Here is a 26,745-nt window from a genome sequence, read left to right on the forward strand (position 1 = left end):
AAGCACGCCGCCCCAGTGAAGATGGCGGCTGAGCTGCACCCGCGCAGCGGAAAACTGATCGGCCTTTCGAATTCGAACAGAACCGCTCAGCGGAACCAACCAGTCCAAGAATTTAACCACGGGTTGGTTCTAAGCAGAGAGCCGCTGAGGGACCAGGATGTATTCACCGTCCGTATTGACAAGAAGGTAAACAGAGCTGTCACTTTGGGTCGGGGGGGGGAGAGATGGGGAATGCGAGGAGAGAGTGCATCCCGTGCGAGTGGGACGGGGTCTCTGTTGTCCGCAGTGGTGCTCGTGCCTTATTCAGTCCTGTTTGGGCGTGCGCAGTTTGACAATCAAGCAGTACAGTGTTGATAGGTTTACAAGCTATCGTTTTAGCTATATCCTGTCCAAAATGTACTGCAACACATTTGCATTGGCCCATTGACAACAAAAATTGTTCAACACAATTAACTAGCTAGCTAGCCAGCTCACATTCATTGATAGTAGTAGCATGGGATGGTGTTCGTGTGGTTAAGTCCATATTATTATACAGTATATTTTTTAGCCATACTAGCGAGCTTTTTGTGTGTGGATCGAACCAGCAAGAGCCCCTCTCTGTCAAAACACTGTAACGTTAGCTTTCAACGGCTAACTAGCTATAGCTAGCCATATCAATGACCTATTATTACCACGACCAACATTGAGCCAGATAGGTTCACAACAGGATAAACTGCATAGCAACGTTAGCTCGTTTAGCTAGCCATGAGTTTGCTTGGTTGAAATGTAAGGTAGCGAGCTACTGTAGCTAGAGCTCTAGCTAGCTAGCAGCAGTCACTTGGTTGACAACACAGACAGCAGCATTTTTCAGTTGTTGACGTCCAGCTAGTCACAGAGAACGTCTACCTACAGCTAGAGGAGAGAAGCCAACTGGTTGATTCAAGTTAACCTATCCGTCAGGTAGGCCATATGTCACTACTGTGGTCTTAACTGAGGTCTGCGTTGCCCTTTACCCTTCTTTTGCTTATCAAGACCAGACAATATGGGGTTCTATATCTATGGTGGTGTCCTAGTTGGTGCATGGTCAACTCAAGACTAAAGTTGACAAAAACAACTGACCCTGTGTCAGTGGTTAGGGGGAAACCTCTCCCTACTATGAATAGGCTCCTTCCTGAAAAGCATAGCTGTAGTTTATCTGGATTATTGGGCCTCTTTGTGATACACATTGGCTGCGTTTACACAGGCAGCCTAATTGTGAACTTTTTTCTCTAATTGGTGTTTTGACCAATCAGATTAGCTCTTTTGCCAATCATTTGGCAAAAACTCTGAATTGTGCTGCCTGTGTAAACGCAGCCATTGTGTATCACAAAGAGGCCCAATAATCCAGATAAACTACAGCTATGCTTTTCAGGAAGGAGCCTATTCATAGTAGGGAGAGGTTATTCGAAGTTGACCGACTGACTGATCTACAAATCACCTTGCATCATAAATAACTAACTACTCATTATTATTTGTAGATCAATCAGTCACCATTTACCCACAATATACAGTGAGGGGGAAAAAGTATTTGATCCCCTGCTGATTTTGTACGTTTGCCCACTGACAAAGAAATGATCAGTCTATAATTTTAATGGTAGGTTTATTTGAACAGTGAGATACAGAATAACAACAAAAAAATCCAGAAAAACGCATGTCAAAAATGTTATAAATTGATTTGCATTTTAATGAGGGAAATAAGTATTTGACCCCCTCTCAATCAGAAAGATTTCTGGCTCCCAGGTGTCTTTTATACAGGTAACGAGCTGAGATTAGGAGCACACTCTTAAAGGGAGTGCTCCTAATCTCATCTTGTCACCTGTATAAAAGACACCTGTCCACAGAAGCAATCAATCAATCAGATTCCAAACTCTCCACCATGACCAAGACCAAAGAGCTCTCCAAGGATGTCAGGGACAAGATTGTAGACCTACACAAGGCTGGAATGGGCTACAAGAACATCGCCAAGCAGCTTGGTGAGAAGGTGACAACAGTTGGTGCGATTATTCACAAATGGAAGAAACACAAAAGACCTGACAATCTTCCTCGGCCTGGGGCTCCATGCAAGAAGGCAGCTGGGGCCATAGTCACCAAGAAAACAATTGGTAACATGCTACGCCGTGAAGGACTGAAATCCTGCAGCGCCCGCAAGGTCCCCCTGCTCAAGAAAGCACATATACAGGCCCATCTGAAGTTTGCCAATGAACATCTGAATGATTCAGAGGAGAACTGGGTGAAAGTGTTGTGGTCAGATGAGACCAAAATCGAGCTCTTTGGCATCAACTCAACTCGCCGTGTTTGGAGGAGGAGGAATGCTGCCTATGACCCCAAGAACACCATCCCCACCGTCAAACATGGAGGTGGAAACATTATGCTTTGGGGGTGTTTTTCTGCTAAGGGGACAGGACAACTTCACCGCATCAAAGGGACGATGGACGGGGCCATGTACCGTCAAATCTTGGGTGAGAACCTCCTTCCCTCAGCCAGGGCATTGAAAATGGGTCGTGGATGGGTATTCCAGCATGACAATGACCCAAAACACACGGCCAAGGCAACAAAGGAGTGGCTCAAGAAGAAGCACATTAAGGTCCTGGAGTGGCCTAGCCAGTCTCCAGACCTTAATCCCGTAGAAAATCTGTGGAGGGAGCTGAACGTTCGAGTTACCAAACGTCAGCCTCAAAACCTTAATGACTTGGAGAAGATCTGCAAAGAGGAGTGGGACAAAATCCCTCCTGAGATGTGTGCAAACCTGGTGGCCAACTACAAGAAACGTCTGACCTCTGTGATTGCCAACAAGGGTTTTGCCACCAAGTACTAAGTCATGTTTTGCAGAGGGGTCAAATACTTATTTCCCTCATTAAAATGCAAATCAATTTATAACATTTTTGACATGCGTTTTTCTGGATTTTGTTGTTGTTATTGTCTCTCACTGTTCAAATAAACCTACTATTAAAATTATAGACATAATTTCTTTGTCAGTGGGCAAACTTACAAAATCAGCAGAGGCTCAAATACTTTTTTCCTTCACTGTATCATGGATTTGATGCTCTCCAACACGGCCAACGTTTTGAGCCCTAATTTATCTTTTAAACTGCATGTAGTCCTATGCTAACCGTTAGTTACTGTTGCTGTTATAGGTCTGCCTGCCAATGCAGCATTTAGACTTATCTCTATGCCGACCACAGCACCTAGTTTGCCTGTTATCCATGATTACCGGTCTGCCAGCCTGCTGGCACGTTGGTGCCCCTCACACCTGTGGGTTTTTGGCAGAGGGCACGAGTACTGTCTCCTCGAATGCCATTTTAGCCTAGGAGCCAACTGGGGTAGCACACAGCTCAGTGAACACATATAGAGGGCTTATTCTTCAACCACTTGTAATGCAACTCTAGAAATCACTAGCTAGCTTCATGGATAACAAACTCGCACAACAAGCCTTCACATGAAGAGCATAGCTAACTAGATAGATAGATAACATTAACAACAGATAGGCCTATATCCCTCCCGGCAGTGAGTGACCCGATATGTTTTCTCACTGGCGATAGTTTCACGGCCAGTATCATCACATGTATTGAAGTTATAATGGACCCCTATCCGTAATTGCATGACGGAAATCAATATCTGTGCTGTACAGTCAGTGCAACAAACTTGGCGTTGTTGCTACAGTAATGCTATATATAGACATTGATAGAGCTTGTGTCTTGTCCTGCAATCGGACAACAGGCAAATGCACCAAAACCAAGCTGCTAGATTGATATACAACAGCTTGTTCTGTGTGGAATAGGATGGTGTTGATAATAGTGACAGTAGCCTATTATGCAGGATGGTAGTTTTGTAAGCAGTAGTGTAGTATCTCTCCCCTGGCTGCTAGTCTTTGTAGTGTGTGTGTGTCAGAGAGAGATAAGGAGTTGCAGCAGCTTGTATTCACAGATCTGTGTTTGTTTGTTTTTTCTGTGTTCACGTTCGTTTGCAGATTTGTGTGTATGTGTGCTGGAGAGAGAGTGTGTTTTAGTGTGTGTGTATATGAGAGAGAGAGAGGGTCTACATCAGATCTAGAATGATGTGCTTGCAAGGATGAATGCCGTAATGCCAGATGTTGTGATTTTCAGTATCACAAAATGTGTAGGCCAAAGTCACCACATTTTGTGGTAATGAAAATCACAACATCTGGCATTACAGCGTTTGTCCTTGCAAGCACATCATTCTAAATCTGAACACCTAGCTAACACACACACACACAGCCCTGTAAAACCCCTCTAGATCAGGGCTCTACGCTGACCTTTTTTACAGTTGAAAAATTTAGGCGCACAAAAATAAATTTAGGAGCACTGGTGCACATATGCGAGTAAAATGGTTGCACTTTAGAGCCCTGCGCTAGATTGCATTCCTCTGCCTCAGTTTAAAGTATATTATTGACTCTTGGTCCATCTTTAACCTAGCTCAACATCTTGTACTCTCTGACCTGCCGCCTTCTGTCCTCGCAATCTGTAGGCCTACTGTGATACATTTATGGACTTGTTTTCATTTGATTGACTTTACTCTGTGTTTGCTTTTTGGTCTTCAAGTCAAATGTGAGTTTGTTGTTCACAGAATGTGCACTTATCAGGAGTTGGCTGTTGATAGATAACATGTAAATAAATGTACTCCATAAATTAAAGGACAAAGGACTCCGTAAATTAAAGATTAACAAAAATAATTGTGTATATATATATATATATATATATATATACACACACACACACACACACACACACACACACACACACACACACACACACAGTGGGGAGAACAAGTATTTGATACACTGCTGATTTCGCAGGTTTTCCTACTTACAAAGCATGTAGAGGTCTGTAATTTTTATCATATTGTATGAAAATCACATTGTATGATTTTTAAGTAATTAATTTGCATTTTATTGCAAGACATAAGTATTTGATACATCAGAAAAGCAGAACTTAATATTTGGTACAGAAACCTTTGTTTGCAATTACAGAGATCATACGTTTCCTGTAGGTCTTGACCAGGTTTGCACACACTGCAGCAGGGATTTTGGCCCACTCCTCCATACAGACCTTCTCCAGATCCTTCAGGTTTCGGGGCTGTCGCTGGGCAATACGGACTTTCAGCTACCTCCAAAGATTTTTCTATTGGGTTCAGGTCTGGAGACTGGCTAGGCCACTCCAGGACCTTGAGATGCTTCTTACGGAGCCACTCCTTAGTTGCCCTGGCTGTGTGTTTCGGGTCGTTGTCATGCTGGAAGACCCAGCCACGACCCATCTTCAATGCTCTTACTGAGGGAAGGAGGTTGTTGGCCAAGATCTTGCGATACATGGCCCCATCCATCCTCCCCTCAATATGGTGCAGTCGTCCTGTCCCCTTTGCAGAAAAGCATCCCCAAAGAATGATGTTTCCACCTCTATGCTTCACGGTTGGGATGGTGTTCTTGGGGTTGTACTCATCCTTCTTCTTCCTCCAAACACGGCGAGTGGAGTTTAGACCAAAAAGCTCTATTTTTGTCTCATCAGACCACATTACCTTCTCCCATTCCTCCTCTGGATCATCCAGATGGTCATTGGCAAACTTCAGACGGGCCTGGACATGCACTGGCTTGAGCAGGGGGACCTTGTGTTCGCTGCAGGATTTTAATCCATGACGGCGTAGTGTGTTACTAATGGTTTTCTTTGAGACTGTGGTCCCAGCTCTCTTCAGGTCATTGACCAGGTCCTGCCGTGTAGTTCTGGGCTGATCCCTCACCTTCCTCATGATCATGGATGCCCCACAAGGTGAGATCTTGCATGGAGCCCCAGACCGAGGGTGATTGACCGTCATCTTGAACTTCTTCCATTTTCTAATAATTGCGCCAACAGTTGTTGCCTTCTCACCAAGCTGCTTGCCTATTGTCCTGTAGCCCATCCCAGCCTTGTGCAGGTCTACAATTTTATCCCTGGTGTCCTTACACAGCTCTCTGGTCTTGGCCATTGTGGAGAGGTGTCTTTTATACAGGTAACGAGTTCAAACGGTTGCAGTTAATACAGGTAATGAGTGGAGAACAGGAGGGCTTCTTACATTTTAGTCATTTAGCAGACGCTCTTATCCAGAGCGACTTACAAGAGCAATTAGGGTTAAGTGCCTTGCTCAAGGGCACATCGACAGATTTTTCACCTAGTCGGCTCGGGGATTAGAACCAGCGACCTTTCGGTTACTGGCACAACGCTCTTAACCACTAAGCTACCTTCTTAAAGAAAAACTATCAGGTCTGTGAGAGCCGGAATTCTTACTGTTTGGTAGGTGATCAAATACTTATGTCATGCAATAAAATGCAAATTAATTACTTAAAAATCATACAATGTGATTTTTTGGATTTTTGTTTTAGATTCAGTCTCTCACAGTTGAAGTGTACCTATGATAAAAATTACAGACCTCTACATGCTTTGTAGGTAGGAAAACCTGCAAAATCGGCAGTGTATCAAATACTTGTTCTCCCCACTGTGTGTGTGTATATATGTATGTGTGTGTGTATATATACATACATACACACACACACACACACACAGTACCAGTCGAAAGTTTGGACACCTACTCATTCAAGGGTTTTTCTTTCTTTTTTACGTGAAAGCGTAGAGTTTCTTCAAGTGTGACTGCACTTGAAGAAACTTTCAAAGTTCTTGAAATGTTCCGTATTGACTGACCAATCATGTCTTAAAGTAATGATGGACTGTAGTTTCTCTTTGCTTATTTGAGCTGTTCTTGCCATAATATGGACTTGGTCTTTTACCAAATAGGGCTATCTTCTGTATCCCCCCCCACCTTGTCACAACACAACTGATTGGCTCAAACGCATTAAGACTGAAATAAATTCCACAAATTAACTTTTAACAAGGCACACCTGCTAATTGAAATGCATTCCAAGTGGCTACCTCATGAAGCTGGTTGAGATGATGCCAAGAGTGTGCAATGCTGTCATCAAGGCAAAGGGTGGCTATTTGAAGAATCTCAAATATAAAATATATTTTGATTTGTTGAGTACTTTTTTGGTTACTACATGATTCTATATGTGTTATTTCATAGTTTTGATGTCTTCACTATTATTCTACAATGTAGAAAATAATAAAAATAAAGAAAAACCCTTGAATGAGTAGGTGTGTCATATATATATATATATATATATATATATATATATATATATATATATATATATATATATATATATATATATATATATATTTGGATTAAAATTGGAACGCTATACAATGTATTGTGCCTTACTGACTAGATCTAAAAATGGACAGATAAATAAATAGATGAATGAGTAGCCTAAATAAACTTCACTTCTTGCTGCAGGTGAACTCGTGGAGCGGCTCCGTAGAGATCGGGGTGACTGCTCTGGACCCGTCTTGTCTCGATTTCCCCAGCAGCGCTACTGGTCTGAAGGGAGGCTCCTGGATCGTCTCTGGCTGCTCAGTCCTACGTGACGGCCGCTCCGTCCTAGAGGAGTACGGCCGTGACCTGGACCAGCTGGCCGAGGGCGACCGCGTGGGCATACAGGTAGGTAGGCTAGTGGGTTAGAGAGGCGGACCTGTGGCCGGAAGGTCAACACCGGTTCATGCCCTGGGCCGGGCACTGAATTGGTAACAGGAGGGGTACTGGTCACTGATCCTTGCCGTTGTGCCCTTGAGCAAGGCACTCAACCTCTACAATTGCTCTCCATCCAGGGACGCTGACCCTGTGCCTCTCAACTCTGTGTATGTATTTGGGGAGGTTGAGATAGGCTAGGCAGAAGACCAATGTCTGTTTCTCTAAAAATGGACAATGAAGTATTGCTATTCTTATTTCTGTTCTACTCTACAGCGGAGCACCCGCGGCGAGCTCCACCTGTGGGTGAATGGGCATGACTGCGGTGCAGCTGCCAGCGGTCTCCCGACGCGCCTCTGGGCGGTGGTGGACCTCTACGGCAAGTGTACGCAAGTGACGGTGGTGAGCTGCGAGCCGCCCTCTTCGATGGAGAGAGATCCGGAGAGGGAGACGGTGGAGGGGCATGAGGAGGTGGTGGTGTGCGGGGTCAGGGAGGTGGACACAGGGGATCTGACGTCAGTGGTGAATCTGGCAGCAGCAACTAATGGGACAAACGGGACGACAGAGCAAGGTAGGAGTTGTTTTTGTTTGCTATGTTTATGTATTAAAAGAGAGGGTTTGTTGTGTCATTGTGTGAAAGGTTGTAGAAGGGTAAATAAGGGAAAGACTGACTCCTGTCTCTCTCTCACTCTTGTTTCGTCTCTTTCCTCCTTTGTCTCAGTGCCGGAGCTCCCTCCTACTCACGACCGACCTGAGTTCCCCAACAACATAGATCCTGAAACGGGTACGAAAATAAAACTCCCAAAAGCTCTACCTGAATCTTTATTACATTTGGTCAATGGTGCAATATTATTGACTGTCCCTCGCCCTCCTTTTCTCTCTCTCTGGTCTCTCTCTCTGGTCTCTCCCTGGTCGTTCTTTTTTTCTGTCTAGTTCTGACGGAGCACCAGCTCTTTGACGTGTTCAACAATGCCATCGTGTCCCTCTACCGCTCAGAGGACGAGGGCGGAGGAGGGCGAGACTTGGGGGGAGGAACGGGGACAGACTCTGGGAATGGAAGTAGAGGGGACAGGGGGAGCAGCAGCGGAGGGGGAGCTGTCAACAGTGACAGCGGGGGCGGGACCGGCAATACCGGAAGCACCAATAACAGCCCTGCAGGAGGGGCGGGACTTGGGGCGGTGACGGGCGGGATGACGACCAATGACGCGCTGCTGTTCCATGAGAAGTGCGGCACGCTGATCAAGCTGAGCAACAACAACAAGACGGCGGAGAGGCGACGGCCACTGGACGAGTTCAACAACGGCGTGGTCATGACCAACCGGCCGCTCCGACACAACGAGATGTTTGAGGTGCGGCCAATCACTGGCTCCGATACTGAGATGTGAATGCTTAGAAGGGGCAGGGGCGGGGTTTAGAGCAAGAGCGAGTTTTTAATAATGTTTGCTAACTCTTAATAATGTTGTCCTTCATAAAGAATACACGCGCTGTCATATTAATGGTAAAACAGATATATAACTGACACCAGCTGTCATAACTGTTTACGACATGTTTATGACATCTGTTACAACGGCGGGGTCAAGTAAAGTGTCACCATTTTGCTATGACATATCACAACTTAAAGCTACTCCTCTTCATATGATAGAGCTGGAGGCTTCAGATTTAGACAATTAATATTCATAATGCTACTGCCACAGGCTGTGAATAGATTAGTACATTTTCATTTGGATCTGCTGAATTGCAGCTTGATATGAATAATATATTGTAAAATGGAAAATCAGTGAATGTTCTGGAGGATACAGGGTGAGAGAATTCACTAGACACCAAATGGACCGAAGCTGGGAGGGACTGCCTGAACTTGTCCAATAATAAACGCTTACTTATTTTTCAGTCGTTGCAAAACGTTTTGCTACAGTGTGTGCTAATGAATATACGCCCCTGGTTTCTGTTGCCACAGATCCGCATAGATAAGCTGGTGGACAAGTGGTCGGGGTCGATTGAGATCGGCGTGACGACACACAACCCCAACAACCTGGACTACCCTGCCACAATGACAAATCTGCGCTCAGGTACGTAACGCACACACACACACACAGAACGGCAAGATACATTCTACAAGATTAAACATGTGTGCAGTGTTTTTGTAGAATAGATCATGTTACAGAATGTATTAAGTTCATGCAACACTGTGTGTGGGTGTTTGTGCGGATGCCTGTGTGTGTGTGTGTGTGTGTGTTTCTTGCCCTCCCAGGTACAATCATGATGAGTGGCTGTGGGATCCTGACTAACGGCAAGGGGACCCGTCGGGAGTACTGTGAATTCAGCCTGGACGAACTGCAGGTCAGTACCAAACACACACAACCTAACACACACACACACACACACACACACACAACCTAACACCATATGTGTCACTGTCGTCCAGGAAGGGGATCACATAGGCCTGATGCACAAGGCCAGCGGAGCTCTTCACTTCTACATCAATGGCATCGACCAAGGTGAGAGTGACACGCCAGGAGCATCCGTCAATGTAACGAGGGATTGAATGGCTGTAGCGTGGTGTTGGAGAGATAGGTGCTTAGAGCTCGTCGGTTGATATAGTAGTAACCTTGCGGTGACCTAACGACAGACAAATCATGAAGCAAAAATGCATGAAATATTTTATTTAATAAAAATACACATTGTTGAAATGGTTGTTATGTTTTGCATACTTCTTGTAATTTGATGTATTGCTTACCTGATTGTCATGCAGTGGTGATTTTTGCCCCATACAATGTAAAACTCATTGTCGGTTCAAGAAACACGTACAATTGCAAATCATTATCATATTTCATCCAAACATCCAATTCTACCACAACCTCAACTTGATCTCTGACCCTGCCCCCTAGGTGTGGCGTCGGCCCAGACACCTGCCGTGGTCTACGGCGTGGTCGACCTCTACGGCATGGCGGTCAAGGTGACCATCGTCCACAATCACAACCACAGTGACCGGCTGCGTCGCAACAACGCCATAATGCGGGCGCTGTCCCCCGACGTGGGCCGCCCCCGGCACACCCTCTCCCTCACCTCGGACCCTGACACCACCGACCGCCTCCTCTTCCACTCCAACTGTGGGCAAAAGGCGGCCATCATCAGTGAAGGCAGGACAGCTCTTCGCCCTCAGTACGTAACCATGGCCTTGTTCCAAACAATATTATTACCAACTGTCTGTAAGATTCAAATGGTCAGTTTACGGCCGTTTTTGTATATGTAGAAAATGACCAGTCGACTCCGTAGACAGTTTAGGATAAGGATATAATTTGCAACATCAGAAAAACAGATATTTGGTTTCTCTAGAAATAATTATTGATGATGCACTCCTATTACACTCTCACAGGTCAAAAATATAAGCTATTCTTATGTGATGACCTCTGACCCTGCCCCCTAGGCGTGGCAACATCATTACAGTCCAGTACCAACTCAATGTCATCATTACTGTCCCATGTAGCTCAGTTGGTAGAGCATGGCGCTTGCATGCCAGGGTTGTGGGTTCGATTCCCACGGGGGGGCCAGTATGAAAATAAATAAATGTATGCACTCACTAACTGTAAGTCGCTCTGGATAAGAGCGTCTGCTAAAATGACCCCAAAAACAATTGTGCTTGCTCTTTGGGGTCTAGGCCGGGTTACTGTAAAAGTACTTTTTGACAACTGCTGATGTTAAAGGGCCTTTATAAATAATGACATATATGTAACATACCTTATACAATATATTACTAAATAGATAAATGTACAAATACATTTGATTGTGTGAATTTTTCATCGGGCAGTGCGACGGACGACTTCAACCACGGCGTGGTCCTGAGCGGCCGCCCACTGCGCTCCAACGAGGTGTTCCAGGTGCGCATCGACAAGATGGTGGACAAGTGGGCGGGCTCCATCGAGATTGGCGTGACCACTCACAACCCCGCCTACCTGCAGCTGCCCTCCACCATGACCAACCTGCGCTCAGGTAATACCAACCAATCAGGTAATACCAACCTCTTACCCCTAGACACCCCAGGTAATACCAACCTCTTACCCCTAGACACCCCAGGTAATACCGACCTCTTACCCCTAGACACCCCAGGTAATACCGACCTCTTACCCCTAGACACCCCAGGTAATACCGACCTCTTACCCCTAGACACCCCAGGTAATACCGACCTCTCTTCTTTTAGGCTAGGTTGAGTTTCCACCTCATACCCTTCCAATCCTTTGAGCAGTGTCTATGGATAGGGGCTTTATTTATCTACTTTTCCATACTCAATGTACAGAATGTTTGGATAGAGGTATAGATTGGCTGATTTGACGTTGACGTTCCTCAGGGACGTGGATGATGACCGGGAATGGGGTGATGCACAACGGAACCACCATACTGGACGAGTACGGACACAACCTGGACCGACTCAAAGTGAGTGGGAGATGTTCTTTACACTCAGCCTTAATTTATCTAACTCGATCCCCCCCACCCACTTGATCCCTCATTATCAACATATGACACTATCATTCTACTACTTACTGCCTGTTGTGCTTCGCAGTTGTTAGTTTAACACTCCGCTCTCTGTCTCTCTCTCTCTCCAGGCGGGGGACACGGTGGGCGTGGTGCGTAAGGAGGATGGGAGCCTCCACTTCTTTGTGAACGGGGTGGCACAGGGCCCGGCAGCGTGGAACGTCCCGCCCAGCGTCTACGCCGTGGTGGACCTCTACGGCCAGGCCGCGCAGGCCACCATCATGGACGACATGGGTGAGAGGGATGATGGGGGAGGAAGGGGTGAGAGACAGGAGTGGAGAAGTTAGAGGTTCACAAGAACATTCTAAAGGCTTCTAGTGTGTCACCGATCAAAAAGGTTTTGTATACTGATTACATGGGAATGCATCTGTAGGTAGTATGTGAATTTCCTCATTCAACTAGCTTTGTCTCAACAACAATTCATGACTAACCCCACCTCTCTCCCCTCTCTAGCGGACCTCCCCCCTCTCCCCGAGGACAGCTCGGAGGGCCCCACCGTCATGTCGCCCGGCAGCCCATGCTCGGTCGCTGGGGACAACAGTGCCAACGACCTGCGCTTCCACCAGCTGCACGGCACCAACGCAGTGATCACCAACGGGGGGCGCACCGCCTTCAGACAGAACTGTCGCTCCGAGTTCAACGACGCCATCGTCATCTCCAACAGGTCAGTGTGACGCGCACACACACCAACGTCATTTCCAACAGGTCAGAATGTACACACACACATCATTTGTGTGTCCTGACTGTGTCTTGTCCATTGCCAGGTGCCTTCGAGACGGAGAGCTCTTTGAGATAGTCATTCAGAAGATGGTGGACCGTTGGTCGGGGTCAATAGAAGCAGGTAAGATAATGGCAGGTAAGGTGTTTTTATTTCATCCCCCTCTACCTTCTCACACAGCCCTATCCACGCTCACAGCAGAGGGGTGATATGTTTGTGTGTGTGTGTTCTATCCAGGTGTGACTGCCATCAGGCCAGAAGAGCTGGAGTTTCCTAACACTATGACTGATATAGATTACGACACCTGGATGCTTAGGTAAGGGTTTATGTTTGTTCGTGTTCAAACTCGGGTCTCCTGCTCGCCTGTTTTAGCCCACTGAGCTAAAGCCTATTCGCTCAGGGAGCTAAGGAAAGTTTTCAGGTCTGTTCGGACATGCGTGCGTCACCTAGCGGTCTTTGTTACGCCTGAAGAAACAGTGTAATTCTAACTTTTTATCTCTCCTCTGCCACCCCAGTGGCACGGCCATCATGCAAGACGGCAACACCATGCGTAACAACTACGGCTGTGACCTGGACTCTCTGACCACGGGCAGTAGGATCGGCATGATGCGCTCGGCCACCGGCGACCTCCATTACTACATCAACGGGGTGGACCAGGGTGTGGCCTGCACCGGGCTGCCGCCAGGTAAAGGTGAATGGAACCAGTTATCATGCACACCTTATCACGACCCCATATATGGGCTAGGGGTCTGGGGGGAAGAAAAGCTCATGAATTGATTGAAATGGAATTGATAGTGTTTACTATGCACTTTTTAGTTAGCTGCTACAAGCGTCTCTGAATAAATACACATAGCAGCTCTTTTGTGCTAAAATATCACTGCTATTTTGTTTAATATTTTACTTTTTATTGATCAATGTTCGTCTCATTAAATATCTTGGTTAAGGGAGACTTTCCAAAAATGGTGAAACCCTCTCTCCCTCCCTCCTTCCCTCCATTAGAGGTGTATGCGGTGATAGACCTTTATGGTCAGTGTGTTCAGGTGTCCATCACCAGTTCCTCTGGCCCTCTGGACAACAGTCTGTGTACCAGCAACATAACAGAGAAGAGCTTCCCCATACACTCACCAGGTAACCACCATGGACATGTGTGTTTTCTCTCCGGTTCTGGATTTAAATAAGTTGTTAAACGACAGACCGTAAATAAACTGACTCGCATCTCCTTTTTCCCTGTGCGTGTGTCTCTCTCTTTACATACGTGTGTGTGTGTGTAGTGGCAAGCGTGGCACACCGGCTCCATAGTAAACATGGTAAGAACGTGGTTCTGCTGGGAGAGGGCTGCCAGGCCGTCCGGGTTGGAGGATACGCTCACGGCATCGTCTTCAGCGCCAAGGAACTGAAAACAGACGAACTGTTCGAGGTGAGCCAGGGTAGAGGGAAGACAATGGAGAGATAGTCAAGGTGTGAAAGTAGAGTTGAAGGGTACGAGCTGGGGTGGAGTTTAGCATAGTTTATTTTCTACTGCTCTTATACAGTGAGGGGGAAAAAAGTATTGATCCCCTGCTGATTTTGTACGTTTGCCCACTGACAAAGACATGATCAGTCTATAATTTTAATGGTAGGTTTATTTGAACAGTGAGAGACAGAATAACAACAAAAATATCCAGAAAAACGCATGTCAAAAATGTTATAAATTGATTTGGATTTTAATTAGGGAAATAAGTATTTGACCCCCTCTCAATCAGAAACATTTCTGTCTCCCAGGTGTCTTTTATACAGGTAACGAGCTGAGATTAGGAGCACACTCTTAAAGGGAGTGCTCCTAATCTCATCTTGTTACCTGTATAAAAGACACCTGTCCACAGAAGCAATCAATCAATCAGATTCCAATTATTCCAAATTATAGACTGATCATTTCTTTGTCAGTGGGCAAATGTACAAAATCAGCAGGGGATCAAATACTTTTTCCCCTCACTGTAGGTCATTAGAATTGAGGAATTGTAAATTCTATTATTTCCATCCAGAAAAACAAACAAATGCTTAATCAATCCATTTTACCATCGCTAGTACTTGGTTTGTTGTCAATCTACTCATCCACTTCTTCCTTTCCCACCACCCCCCCCATCCCCAGGTGAAGATAGACGAGGTAGATAACCAGTGGTCTGGTTCCCTCCACATGGGTCTGACCAGCCTGGCCCCCCCAGAGCTGCCCTCCTGCCCTATGTCGGGCCTGTCCCCCTCCCTCACACAGCTCCGCACCAAGGTCACCTGGCTGCTAGTGGGGTCAGAGGTCAGACGCAACGGGGTCCTCCAAAGACAGAACTACGGGGCATCCCTGGACAGACTGACGGTGAGAGAAGGGAAGAAAGAAATATAGGGGGAAGGAGAGGGGGGAGAGGGAACAACGTCATTATTATACTCCAATAGTCTCTAGAAAAATGAGTGCATTTGGAACAGATTGAAGGATTGAGATGAATACAGAAATAGGATGGATACTGAGGTGGATTCTCTGTGTCTAGGTGGGGAACCGCGTGGGGGTGAAGAGATGCAGTGACGACACCATGCACGTCCTCATCGACGGAGAGGACATGGGACCAGCTGCTACCGCTGTGGCCAAGGTGCGCACACACACACACACACACACACACACACACACATGTTCAATTAACACACACACAAACACTTAATGAACGTACAAACTGTTCTCTCATCCATACGTCATATGTGTTCAATTCTCACACACACACCACACCACCCCACTAACCCCCATCTCTCTCCCCTCCCTGTAGAACGTCTATGCGGTACTGGACCTGTATGGTCGTGTGACGGCTGTGTCCATTGTTAGTTCCTCAGTGCTGGGGGACGCAGAGAGCATCAAGGCCCCCTCCCTCTCCTCAGACAGCTGCAGCGATGGAGAGGAGGACAGCACACCGGTGAGACACACAGAGATAGGGATGTAGTGGGATGGGAGGGGATAGGAGACCTAGGGATGGGAAGGCGGGGCAGATGGACAGTATGCTTTTGCCTGGACCTTCAGAGTGAAACAAGCTTGACAGCTATCTAAAGTTAGACTAATGTGTCTTCTAAAGTAAGAACATTTGTACATTTTTATTTTGTAGCTTTTTTTCATGCAAATATCTTTAAGGACAGTAGGAAGCCTACAACTGCTCCACAGGTGGTTTAAGATTTGCACAAATTGAGCAACAGAAGTAAACAATAGTTTGTTGATCTCTCTCTCTCTCTCTTCCTCCCCTCCATCTATCCATCCATCAGGTTGAGCGCACTAAGCCAGCCCTGGTGCCCAACACCGCCATGGCCTTCCTGGAGAACCATGGGAAGAACATCCAGCTGTCCAATCAGAACTTGACGGCCGCCCGTGTCTCCAGCTACAACCAGGGCCTCCTGGTCACAGCACAACCCCTGCCCAGACAACATCTGTTCCAGGTAGCTACACTGTAGTGTGTGTGTGTGTGTGTGTGTGTGTGTGTCTGGATTTTTTGATTGGGGCAGCGTCGTTGTTTAGGGACACATTATATATTATAGTGCGTTCTGTCACCATTGTTTGTGACTGACAGTCCGACTGTCTCTGTTGCCATAGTTTCAGATCGACCGCCTGAACCCGTCGTGGACGTCGTCCCTGTCGCTAGGGGTGATAGGCCACTCCCCCGACCGCCTCAACTTTCCCTCCACGGCGTGCTGTCTGAAACGCTCTGCCTGGCTGCTGCAGAGAGACTCTGTCTTCCACAACTCACTCAAGGTACTGGACACACCCACACACACACACACAGCACCCTTCACAACTCACTTTACTTGGCTTTTGAGAACTTTTGTCATTTTAAATGAACAACCTGATCGATTTTTTTTGATTGATTAATCCTCTTTTTCACTTCCCTTCTTCCTTCCATCATTCCCTCCCCCTCTTTCCTCCATCACTCCCTCCCCCTCTTCCCTGCATCACTCCCTCCCCCTCTTTCCTCCATCCCAGATCTGTGAGAACTATGGTCCTAACCTGGACACATGTCCAGAGGGTACAGTATTGGGTCTACTAGTGGATGGGAACAGCTGTCTGCACCTCCATGTGAACGGGATGGACCAGGGGGTAGCAGCCCAGGACATCCCCACCCCCTGCTACCCCCTCATAGACCTCTACGGGCAGTGTGAACAGGTACGTCTGTCATCCTCCCCCCAAAACAGTCAGAACTCTGAATCTAACCCCTCTTAAAAGAGGTTGAGGGAAGTTAAGAAAGTTCTACTTGCTTAGTGTAGCCACTGATATAACCCCCGGTAAAGCAGTTAACACCATTTTAATAATGATTAACAGCCTCAGTGGAAAACTAAACCGCCACCCAGGCTATCCCTCTGCACTTTTTACTTCTACACAAACAGTGTGCTGCTTCCCAAATGGCTCCCTATATAGTGCACTACTTTTTATCAGAGCCCTATGGCCCCTGGTCAAAAGTAGTGCACTATAAAGTGAATAGGGTGCCATTTGAGACCCAGTCCTACTCAGATCCCCTTTTAGATCAGTAGCTAGAAACCCTAATCTGCTAGTCTGTTGCTCTATGACCTCTAATCCTGAAATACATCCACCTGGCCAAAGTCCTAATCCCAATCTCATTTAGACACTCCGTCCTCAGTAGGTCTGTAACTCTGTAATCCCAGCCCTCCCGTCAGGCCGGGTTTAATAATCTGTCTCCCAGCCTGGCCCTGTACAATGTAATCTGTTGTCACACTTCCTGGGGGCCGAGGGAAGTCAAGTCAGTGACACCCTCTGATGTCGTTGGCAGGTTACAATAGTGACTAACAACGTGCCAACCATGGGAGGGGAGAGCGGCGAGGCGCGTTGCCAAGGCGACATGGAGAAGGCGGACATGGTTGATGGTGAGATGATGATGATGATGTCAACTCAAAACAGGCCTTTTACAGTTGATGATGATCAATGTCTTTCATATTGTTGTTGTGTTAAGTTATTTTCAAGTTTACCAAATTATTGTCCATGTTGGCATCAAATGTTCTTTGACAGTAAAACATTTTGAATTCAAAGTAATATCAAACTCTGTGTACAACATCTTTGACTGGCCTCAACCGGTGCTACCCTTTGACCTTTGCTATCTGAACTCCAGGGATCAAAGAGAGTGTGTGCTGGACACCCCCTCCAGAGGTCAACCCCAACAAGACCTGTGAGTACCAGGCCCTGTGCTCGCGCTTCAAGGACCTGCTCACGCTGCCAGGTGAGTACCACACACAGTAAAAAAATAAAAAATAATTGCTTTTTGCCTGAGTAACCTCCAGTGGCAGAGCATTCCATGATTACATGGCTCTATACATAACTGAGCAACGCATTCAATCTGTTTTTGTTTTGGGTACAGTGAAGAAACCCATAGTGGTGTGTCTGGTGGGGTATGTCTGTTTGAAATGTATGCAAATAGATTATACAAGTGGTTAGGCATTTTCTACACAAATGTTTCTTAAGAAGACTAGAAGAGAAGTAGTCAATTTCTCCTCAACCATGAAAGACTATCATGCATGTTGTTGATGTTAGTTCTGTGTGTGAGTTAAGGGCAAGGCATGCTGCTTTGTTTTGAGCCAGCTACAGCTTTGCTAGGTCTGTCTTTGCTGCACCTGACCATATTAGCAGACAGTAATCAACATGGGACAACATCAGAGCCTGAAAATCTAGTACAGTTGATCTTTGTTATAAAGATATGTTCTGCGTTTTTGACACAGACACACTACATGACCAAAAGTATGTGGACACCTGCTTGTCAAACATCTCAGTCCAAAGTCATGGGTATTAATATGGAGTTGGACCCCCCCCCCACTAGATGTTGGAACATTGCTGCAGGGACTTTCCATCCAGCCACAAGAGCATTAGTGAGGTCGGGCACTGATGTTGGGCGATTAGGCCTGACTCGCAGTCAGCGTTCCAATCCAGGTCAGGGCTTTGTGCAGGCCAGTCAAGTTCTTCCACACCGATCTCGACAAACCATTTCTGCATGGACCTCGCTTTGTGCACGGGGGCATGTCATGCTGAAACAGGAAAGGGCCTTCCCCAAACTTTTGCCACAAAGTTGGAATCACAGAATCGTCTAGAATGTCATTGTATGCTGTAGCGTTAAGATTTCCCTTCACTGGAAAAAAAGGGTCCTAGCCCAAACCATAAACAGCCCCAGACCATTATTCCTCCTCCACCAAACGTTGAGTTGGCACTATGCCTTTGGGCCGGTAGCGTTCTCCTGGCATCCGCCAAACCCAGATTCGTCCATCGGACTGCCAGATGGTGAAGCATGATTCATCACTCCAGAGAACACGTTTCCACTGCTCCAGAGTCCAATGGCGGCGAGCTTTACACCACTCCAGCCAACTCTTGGCATTGCGCATGGTGATCTTGGGCTTGTGTGCGGCTGCTCAGCCATGGAAACACATTTCATGAAGCTCCCGACGAACAGTTATTGTGCTGACATTACTTCCAGAGGCAGTTTGAAACTCTGTAGTGAGTGTTGCAACCGAGGACAGACGTTCTGTGAGCTTGTGTGGCCTACCACTTTGCGGCTGAGCCATTGTTGCTCGTAGACGTTTGCACTTCACAATAACAGCACTTACAGTTGACTGGGGCAGCTCTAGCAGGGCAGAAATATGACTAACTCACTTGTTGGAAATGTGGCATGCTATGACAGTGCCACGTTGAAAGTCACTGAGCTCTTCAGTAAGGAGATTGCATGGCTGTGTGCATGATTTTATACACCTGTCAGCAACGGGTGTGGCTGAAGTAGACGAATCCACTCATTTGAAGGGGTGTCCACATACTTTTGTGTTTATAGTGTACCTCTCCCCATCGTCACAACAACTTTGTTAATATGACTTGACCATGATAACTGACCATCCAGTGTTACTTCTAGGAGTTCAGCTTGTTCAATGGTCACGCCCTTTATGCACAACTCCATTTGAGGTTTAGGTATAAGAGAATGCTTTGAACCTAATGCAATGCTTTTGGTTTTAGATGTATTTAAGACCAGTTTATTGTTAATTACCCATTCTGACACTGACTCTAACACCTTGCTAAGAGTCTGTGAGCTCACTGGGTGTAGGTGCTGATGTGTAGTGTGCAATCATCAGCATACATAGTCATTTTAGCTTCTTGTAAGACAAGTGGCAAATCATTTGTAAAAATAGATAACAGTAATGGCCCAAGGCAACTGCCCTGAGGGATACCACACTGTAAACATCTGACGTTAGAGAAGCTTCCATTGAAGGGCACTCTCTGGGTTCTATTGGATAAGTAACTCTCCAATCGTATGATTATAAAGCCATAACAACTTAGTTTTTTCAATAACATCAAAGGCTGCACTAAAATCGAATACAGCTCCAGCTATCATCTTATTATCCACTTATTTAAGCCAATCATCAGTCATCGGAGTCCGTGCAGTACAAGTTTACAGCCTTTCTCTAGATGCATGCTGAAAGTCAGTAGGTAACTTGTTCTTTGAAAAATAGCGTTGTATTTGTTCAAACACAATTTTCTCCATCACTTTACTAAGAACAGGCAGCAAACTGATTGGTTGGCTGTTAGCGCCAGCAAAGGATGCTTTACTATTTTTAGGTAGTGAAATTACTTTAGCTTCCTTCTACGCCTGTGGACACAAACACTCCTTTAGGCTTTGGTTAAAGACATGGCAAATAGGGGTGCCAATAGTCTGCTACCATTCTCAATAGTTTCCCGTCTAGGTTGTCAATAGAGCCCCACAGTGGAGGTGTCATAATACCCATAAAACCTAGAGGTCAAGCAGGGAAATGGTTCCAATCATTTTTACCAATTTTAGAAACACTTAGAATATGGGCAGTGTTTCGTGTAGCCTTACCCTGGCGTGACGTTTTGATAACCATGTAAATCTCTCTTGGACAAGGTGACTTTTATCAAGATATTCGGCTCTATTTACTCTCAGATTTGAAAATGCTAATTAGCATCAAAGTAGACATCATGCAAGACTACAAATCCCTACAAGCTCCTGCATGTCATCTCTAGCAGAAACCTTTGCTAACAGGTATCGTGTCAATTTAAAACTTGCACAAGAGAGTTTACAGAATTGTCAATTTTAAAGACATTTAGAAAATGTATTAATTACTAAGTTGAGTTAACATTAGATAGTTACTTTTGATTGATTCGGCAGTCTTGTCCCGATCATCATGGCATTTGTAGTTCTTTATAATAGCCACATTAGCAGCTAATTAGCATGTAATTTTGGGGGGATAAATACAGGCAAATATATTGCTAAAAGTCACCTTGTCCTAGAGAGATTTACACGGTTATCAAAACGTCACGTCAGGGTAAGCCTACATAAAACACAGCCCTTATTTTAAGTGGTTCTACAATCCCCTATGGGAAAAATGAATGGTGGAAAAACGATTGGAACCATTTCCTTGTTTGACCGTTACGTTTTATGGGTCTTATGACTCATGCTGTGGTACTCTACCTGGTGGCTTATCATTCTTGACCAAATTCAAATAGCAATCCTTCTCTTTCATTATTAGATCTTCAATACACATATTATGGTTCAATGTTGTCATTTCACTTCTGTTTGTCCACTTTAGCATAACTAGAGCACTCTCTGGGTTCTATTGGGTAAGTCGTGTGATGGCAGGTGATGTAAAGCCATAAATTAGTTTTTTCAGTAACAAATTATGATCTATAACTTCAAAGGCTGCACTAAAATCTAACAATACAGATTTTAGGAATTGGATAATAATAATTTAAAACCATTTAATAATTGGATAATAATTATATTTCTGATAATAACAAAGAAGGAATTAATGGTTTTTGAGCAGATTATATTCAGCAGATGCCTTATCTGGTTGAGCTCGGCTGCAGCAGGGTGCTGTATTCTTCGTGCCACTTCTGCATACTGTAGCTGTCTTGCTGGACTGTTGGTCTCAATGGTGGAGGGGGGTGCTGTCCTGTCAGCATGGGGGGTAGTGGCGTGGGGGGGGGCATGTTATCCAGTTGAGTATCCTTGGCTCAGTCATAACTCTTCTCCATCTTTGTTGTTCTCTCTCCCCCCCCCCCCCCCCCCCCCGCTCTTTCTCCATCTCCTCTCTCCCCCCTCCCCCTATCCATCTCTCTCAGATGGTTACTTCAACGAGGATGCCAAGTATAACCTGTGTTACTGTGAGTCGTGCCACAAGCTGCGGGGGGACGAGGCCTACTACAAGAGAGGGGAGCCCCTCCGGGACTACGCCCTGCCCTTTGGCTGGTGCTGCTTCGCTCTGAGGTCAGAGGTCGCAAAAAGCCAATCAAGTGGACTGCAAAAACTGTCTTCAACCAATTACGTTAGATCAGTCACAGTGCTATTCATGTCCACTGAATTAGTTTAATCTAGTTCAATTAACTAATTCATTAATTGATTAATAGATCTTATCTATTCTCACCTTGGCAAAAGATAAGGGAAGAATGTGAATAGAAATAGTATACAGTTTAAACTTTGAGAACTGGCTTTGAGAATCAATGTCCTGGGACACAGGTAGAAGGGTTATCTAACCATTTTGTGTGCGTGTTCTCCCTCCCTATAGGATCAAGCCCCACTGCGAGGTGTCTAATGCGTTTAAGAAGTGGCACATAGCCTACCACGGCACCAGTGTAGGGGCTCTGAGACGCACCCTGGACCATGCTCAGCTGCTCTCTGGTACGACACAGCATTTTGTTTCCTTATCCACTTTTTTGGACCCAAAAAAGATTGTGAATTGACCACTGGTCACCTTATTTTGATGAGCATATCACCTCAAGGTGTTGTTTCTCTCCGAAAGCAATAAGCAGATGTCTAGCCTTTTTAAACTTATGGTTGATTTCCAGAACAATTTCTATCATCAAGAATCATGATGGTGTTGTAAATTAACTAACCCATGTTGTCTTGGTGTTGCAGGGACGTCGTCCATCTTCTCTGTGTCTCCGGTAAAGATGGAGGGTCCTAATGGCTACAGTGAGCCAGAGGAGAACAGCAACAGCCTCCCCGACAGGGAACGAGACAGGGACAGGGAGGTGCCCCGGGTACAGTTGTCCCCCACCATGCGCTACTCCGGACTGGAGATGTTCGCCCCTAAAGTGCAGTATGTGTCATCACAACAAGGAGAATATTCTATTTTATTTCCTGTCTTTACCTTGATTTCTCTATCGTTGTCTCTCTCATGCTCTTACCTTTTTATCTGCCTTTTGCTCTTATTCAAATTGAAGTATACACCCAGTGGCCAGTCTATTCTGGGTACACCACCCTGTTCACAAAAGTGTTTCGCGCCTAAAGACAGTGAGTCACGTGGCCGTGGCTTGCTATATAAAGCAGGCAGACAGGCATCAAGGCATTCAGTTACTGTTCGATTGAACGTTAGAATGGGCAAAACGAGTGATCGAAGCGTCTTTGAGCGTGGTATGATCGTCGGTGACAGGTGCACTGGTTCCAGTATCTCAGAAACAGCCGGCCTCCTGGGATTTTCACGCACGACAATCTACGGATTCCCGAGAATGGTGCAAAAAACATCCAGTCGGTGGCAGTCCTGTGGGCGAAAACAGCTGGTTGATGAGAGGTCGAAGGAGAATGGTAAGAATCGTGCAAGCTAACAGGCGGGCCACAATGGCACAGTACAATATTGGTGTGCAGAACGGCATCTCGGAACACACAACTCGTCGTTCCTTGTCACAGATGGGCTCTTGCAGCAGACAACCTCACCGGGTTCCACTCCTATCAGCTAAAATCAAGAAGAAGTGGCTCTGGTGGGCACGCGATCACCAACACTGGACAACTGAGGAGTGGAAAAACAGGGCCTGGTCCGACGAATCCTGGTTCCTGTTGCGTCATGCTGATGGCAGAGTCAGGATTTGGCTTAAGCAGCCATGAGTCCATGGCCCCATCCTGCCTGGTGTCAATGGTACAGGCTGGTGATGTAATGGTGTGGGGAATGGGTTTGTGGCACACTTTAGGTCACTTGATACCAATTGAGCAATGTTTCCATGCCCCGAGAATTCAGGCTGTTCTGGAGGCAAAGGGGGGTCTGACCCGGTACTAGATGGGTGTACCTAATAAACTGGCCACTGGGTGTATACTGTATACCATGAAATTATTATGCTGTCTTGGTCTCCTCTGCCTTTTTCTTGCTTTTGTTCTCGCTCTTTCACTCTTTCTTTCATTCTTATTCCCATAACTCCTGCTCTCCTCACTCTCCACTCTATCCCTCCAGATTCCGGGACCCTCGTTCTCACTGCTGTCACCAGGCCCAGGTGGGTTTCCAGGTGTGTGTGCGGCCGGGCTCCTACAAGGTGGGGCCCCAGAAACTTGGGGCCAGCGAGCCCCTTGACCCCCGCTTTAGCAACACAGAGATCGAGTGGATCACCAAGGAGCAGGGGGGCACCCTCCTCTATGGCCTGCTCATACGGGTGGAGTGAGGGAGGGATGAACGGCGGTATGGATAGAGTAGAGATAAGGGAGCTTCTCTATCCCAGCGGTGCCTCCAAAACCTCTACTCCATCAACCAAATTCCAGACTTTGAGACTCTTTGGAATTTGGGGAATTTCTCTCCTGTTGCTGGGGGGGGGATTGTTGACATTGACAATTCAGCATTATTTTAGTTTATTTTGGACAAATACATTTTTGTTTGTTTTGGAATAATTTTAACAGGATGGGGCTTTGGTGGATTCAGAGAAGAACAACAAGACTGACGCTGCCTGCACTTTATGTTTTGGACACTTTGTGGGCGATTAAAAAAAAAAAAAATAGAAAAAAAAAAGTTTGGAAAGATCAACTTCTCATTCATAATACGACACTCGTTTTTGGTCACCGCAATTTTTATTTTAGCACTGTTATTGTCCTCCCCCCTCTCGCTCTTATTCCCTCCTTCCTCTTATTTTGGTTTTCAAGTACAGGGGGATGGTTCTCCTCAGTTCTCAAGGCGGAGTGCACAACCGGAACCGGACACGTTGCGTTCCAAGACTAGAACCGTTCTTTAAACCCCCTCGCAACGGCGACCGCCACCCGCCATCGCCTGCTGCGCAGAACGGTCACTGACTATTGGACTTTATAAACTAAAGACTTAACCGCGTGTCAATGGAGGGGAAAAAAAGTGATGGATCAAACAATGACCCAAAAGAAGAACGGAAGAAAAAGACTGGAAAAGAACCCTGAACAGGAGAAGGACCTGAGAGCACCTGTACAGGTTTTAGAGGGAGGAACCCCCAAAAAACAGGAGAAAAATGTTTCCAGGTGTAACGCTAACCACTGTCTACATGTATGCGTACGTCTGTCTCTGTGTGTAAGACTCCTGCTCTCCATCTCTCTCCTCTCTACTCACGACTGTCCTATTTTTTTCTTCTTCGTCAGTGGAAAGAACTTCCCTAACACAAGGGCACTTTCTCCTTCCCATGTTGCAGAGTATAGATATATAGACTGTTTATTATGGGATAAAAGGAGTCTATTCTATACATTACATTTCTATCTGTATAACCGTCAACACTATCTGCATCTTTGAATAGTGTGAAGTGGCTTCCTCTCCTGAGTCCTCGTCTCCTTTCCTTCATCTGCACTGATCTGAAGGAAAGGAGCAGACAGATCATGATTCTGTACCAGATAGAACTATGTTATGAAGAACAAACATGCCTATCTGAACTTTACACAATGTTGTGGCCTGCTGAACGTGCCCGTTTTCACACGTCGTCGTTTACACTAGAGTTACGTTCAAGTCTTTAGAGATTGCAACGTATCTGTCCCATTATGGCGTCGGTGAGCACACGGGCAGCGCCATTGAGGCCATCTCCATTTTGCAGTCATGGAATGTTTTCTCACGAGTATAATTAATTGGCTGATCCCTCCTGATGACCTGGATGGAGTTACAGTGGGGAGAACAAGTATTTGATACACTGCCGATTTTGCAGGTTTTCCTACTTACAAAGCATGTAGAGGTCTGTCATTCTTATCATAGGTACACTTCAACTGTGAGAGATGGAATCTAAAACAAAAATCCAGAAAATCACATTGTATGATTTTTAAGTAATTCATTTGCATTTTATTGCATGACATAAGTATTTGATCACCTACCAACCAGTAAGAATTCCAGCTCTCACAGACCTGTTAGTTTTTCTTTAAGAAGCCCTACTGTTCTCCACTCATTACCTGTATTAACTGCACCTGTTTGAACTCGTTACCTGTATAAAAGACACCTGTCCACACACTCAATCAAACCGACTCTAACCTCTCCACAATGGCCAAGACCAGAGAGCTGTGTAAGGACATCAGGGATAAAATTGTAGACCTGCACAAGGCTGGGATGGGCTACAGGACAATAGGCAAGCAGCTTGGTGAGAAGGCAACAACTGTTGGCGCAATTATTAGAAAATGGAAGAAGTTCAAGATGACGGTCAATCACCCTCGGTCTGGGGCTCCATGCAAGATCTCACCTCGTGGGGCATCCATGATCATGAGGAAGGTGAGGGATCAGCCCAGAACTACACGGCAGGACCTGGTCAATGACCTGAAGATAGCTGGGACCACAGTCTCAAAGAAAACCATTAGTAACACACTACGCCGTCATGGATTAAAATCCTGCAGCGCACGCAAGGTCCCCCTGCTCAAGCCAGCGCATGTCCAGGCCCGTCTGAAGTTTGCCAATGACCATCTGGATGATCCAGAGGAGGAATGGGAGAAGGTAATGTGGTCTGATGAGACAAAAATAGAGCTTTTTGGTCTAAACTCCACTCGCAGTGTTTGGAGGAAGAAGAAGGATGAGTACAACCCCAAGAACACCATCCCAACCGTGAAGCATGGAGGTGGAAACATCATTCTTTGGGGATGCTTTTCTGCAAAGGGGACAGGACAACTGCACCATATTGAGGGGAGGATGGATGGGGCCATGTATCGCAAGATCTTGGCCAACAACCTCCTTCCCTC

The 26,745-nt window shown here is 46.0% G+C and overlaps 1 protein-coding gene across 4 annotated transcripts; it reads left to right on the forward strand.

Moving 5' to 3' along the window:
• LOC311133072 (neuralized-like protein 4) lies at positions 1–25,840 on the forward strand (the record flags this gene model as incomplete). Of its 4 annotated transcripts, none has more annotated exons than XM_084166507.1 (30): positions 1–186; positions 7,354–7,557; positions 7,861–8,155; positions 8,306–8,368; positions 8,518–8,933; positions 9,539–9,650; positions 9,833–9,921; positions 10,007–10,079; positions 10,470–10,743; positions 11,390–11,571; positions 11,927–12,012; positions 12,183–12,345; positions 12,565–12,775; positions 12,876–12,952; positions 13,067–13,145; positions 13,345–13,514; positions 13,829–13,957; positions 14,101–14,246; positions 14,958–15,176; positions 15,346–15,444; positions 15,616–15,759; positions 16,100–16,270; positions 16,425–16,583; positions 16,812–16,991; positions 17,614–17,707; positions 17,950–18,057; positions 21,948–22,092; positions 22,391–22,503; positions 22,741–22,924; positions 24,047–25,840. In XM_084166507.1, 30 exons carry the CDS (start codon positions 22–24, stop codon positions 24,249–24,251), a joined length of 4,755 nt encoding a protein of 1,584 aa, XP_084022633.1. In that variant the 3' UTR covers positions 24,252–25,840. The 4 variants fall into 4 exon arrangements, with proteins under 4 accessions (XP_084022633.1, XP_084022631.1, XP_084022632.1 ...); XM_084166505.1 differs by having other exon boundaries at positions 21–186; positions 12,876–12,967; positions 13,345–13,520; XM_084166506.1 differs by having other exon boundaries at positions 21–186; positions 13,345–13,520.
• Between the last annotated feature and the right edge of the window lie 905 nt (positions 25,841–26,745).

Source organism: Coregonus lavaretus, assembly GCF_964263955.1.
Source record: "Coregonus lavaretus genome assembly, chromosome: 7".
NCBI lineage: Eukaryota > Metazoa > Chordata > Actinopteri > Salmoniformes > Salmonidae > Coregonus > Coregonus lavaretus.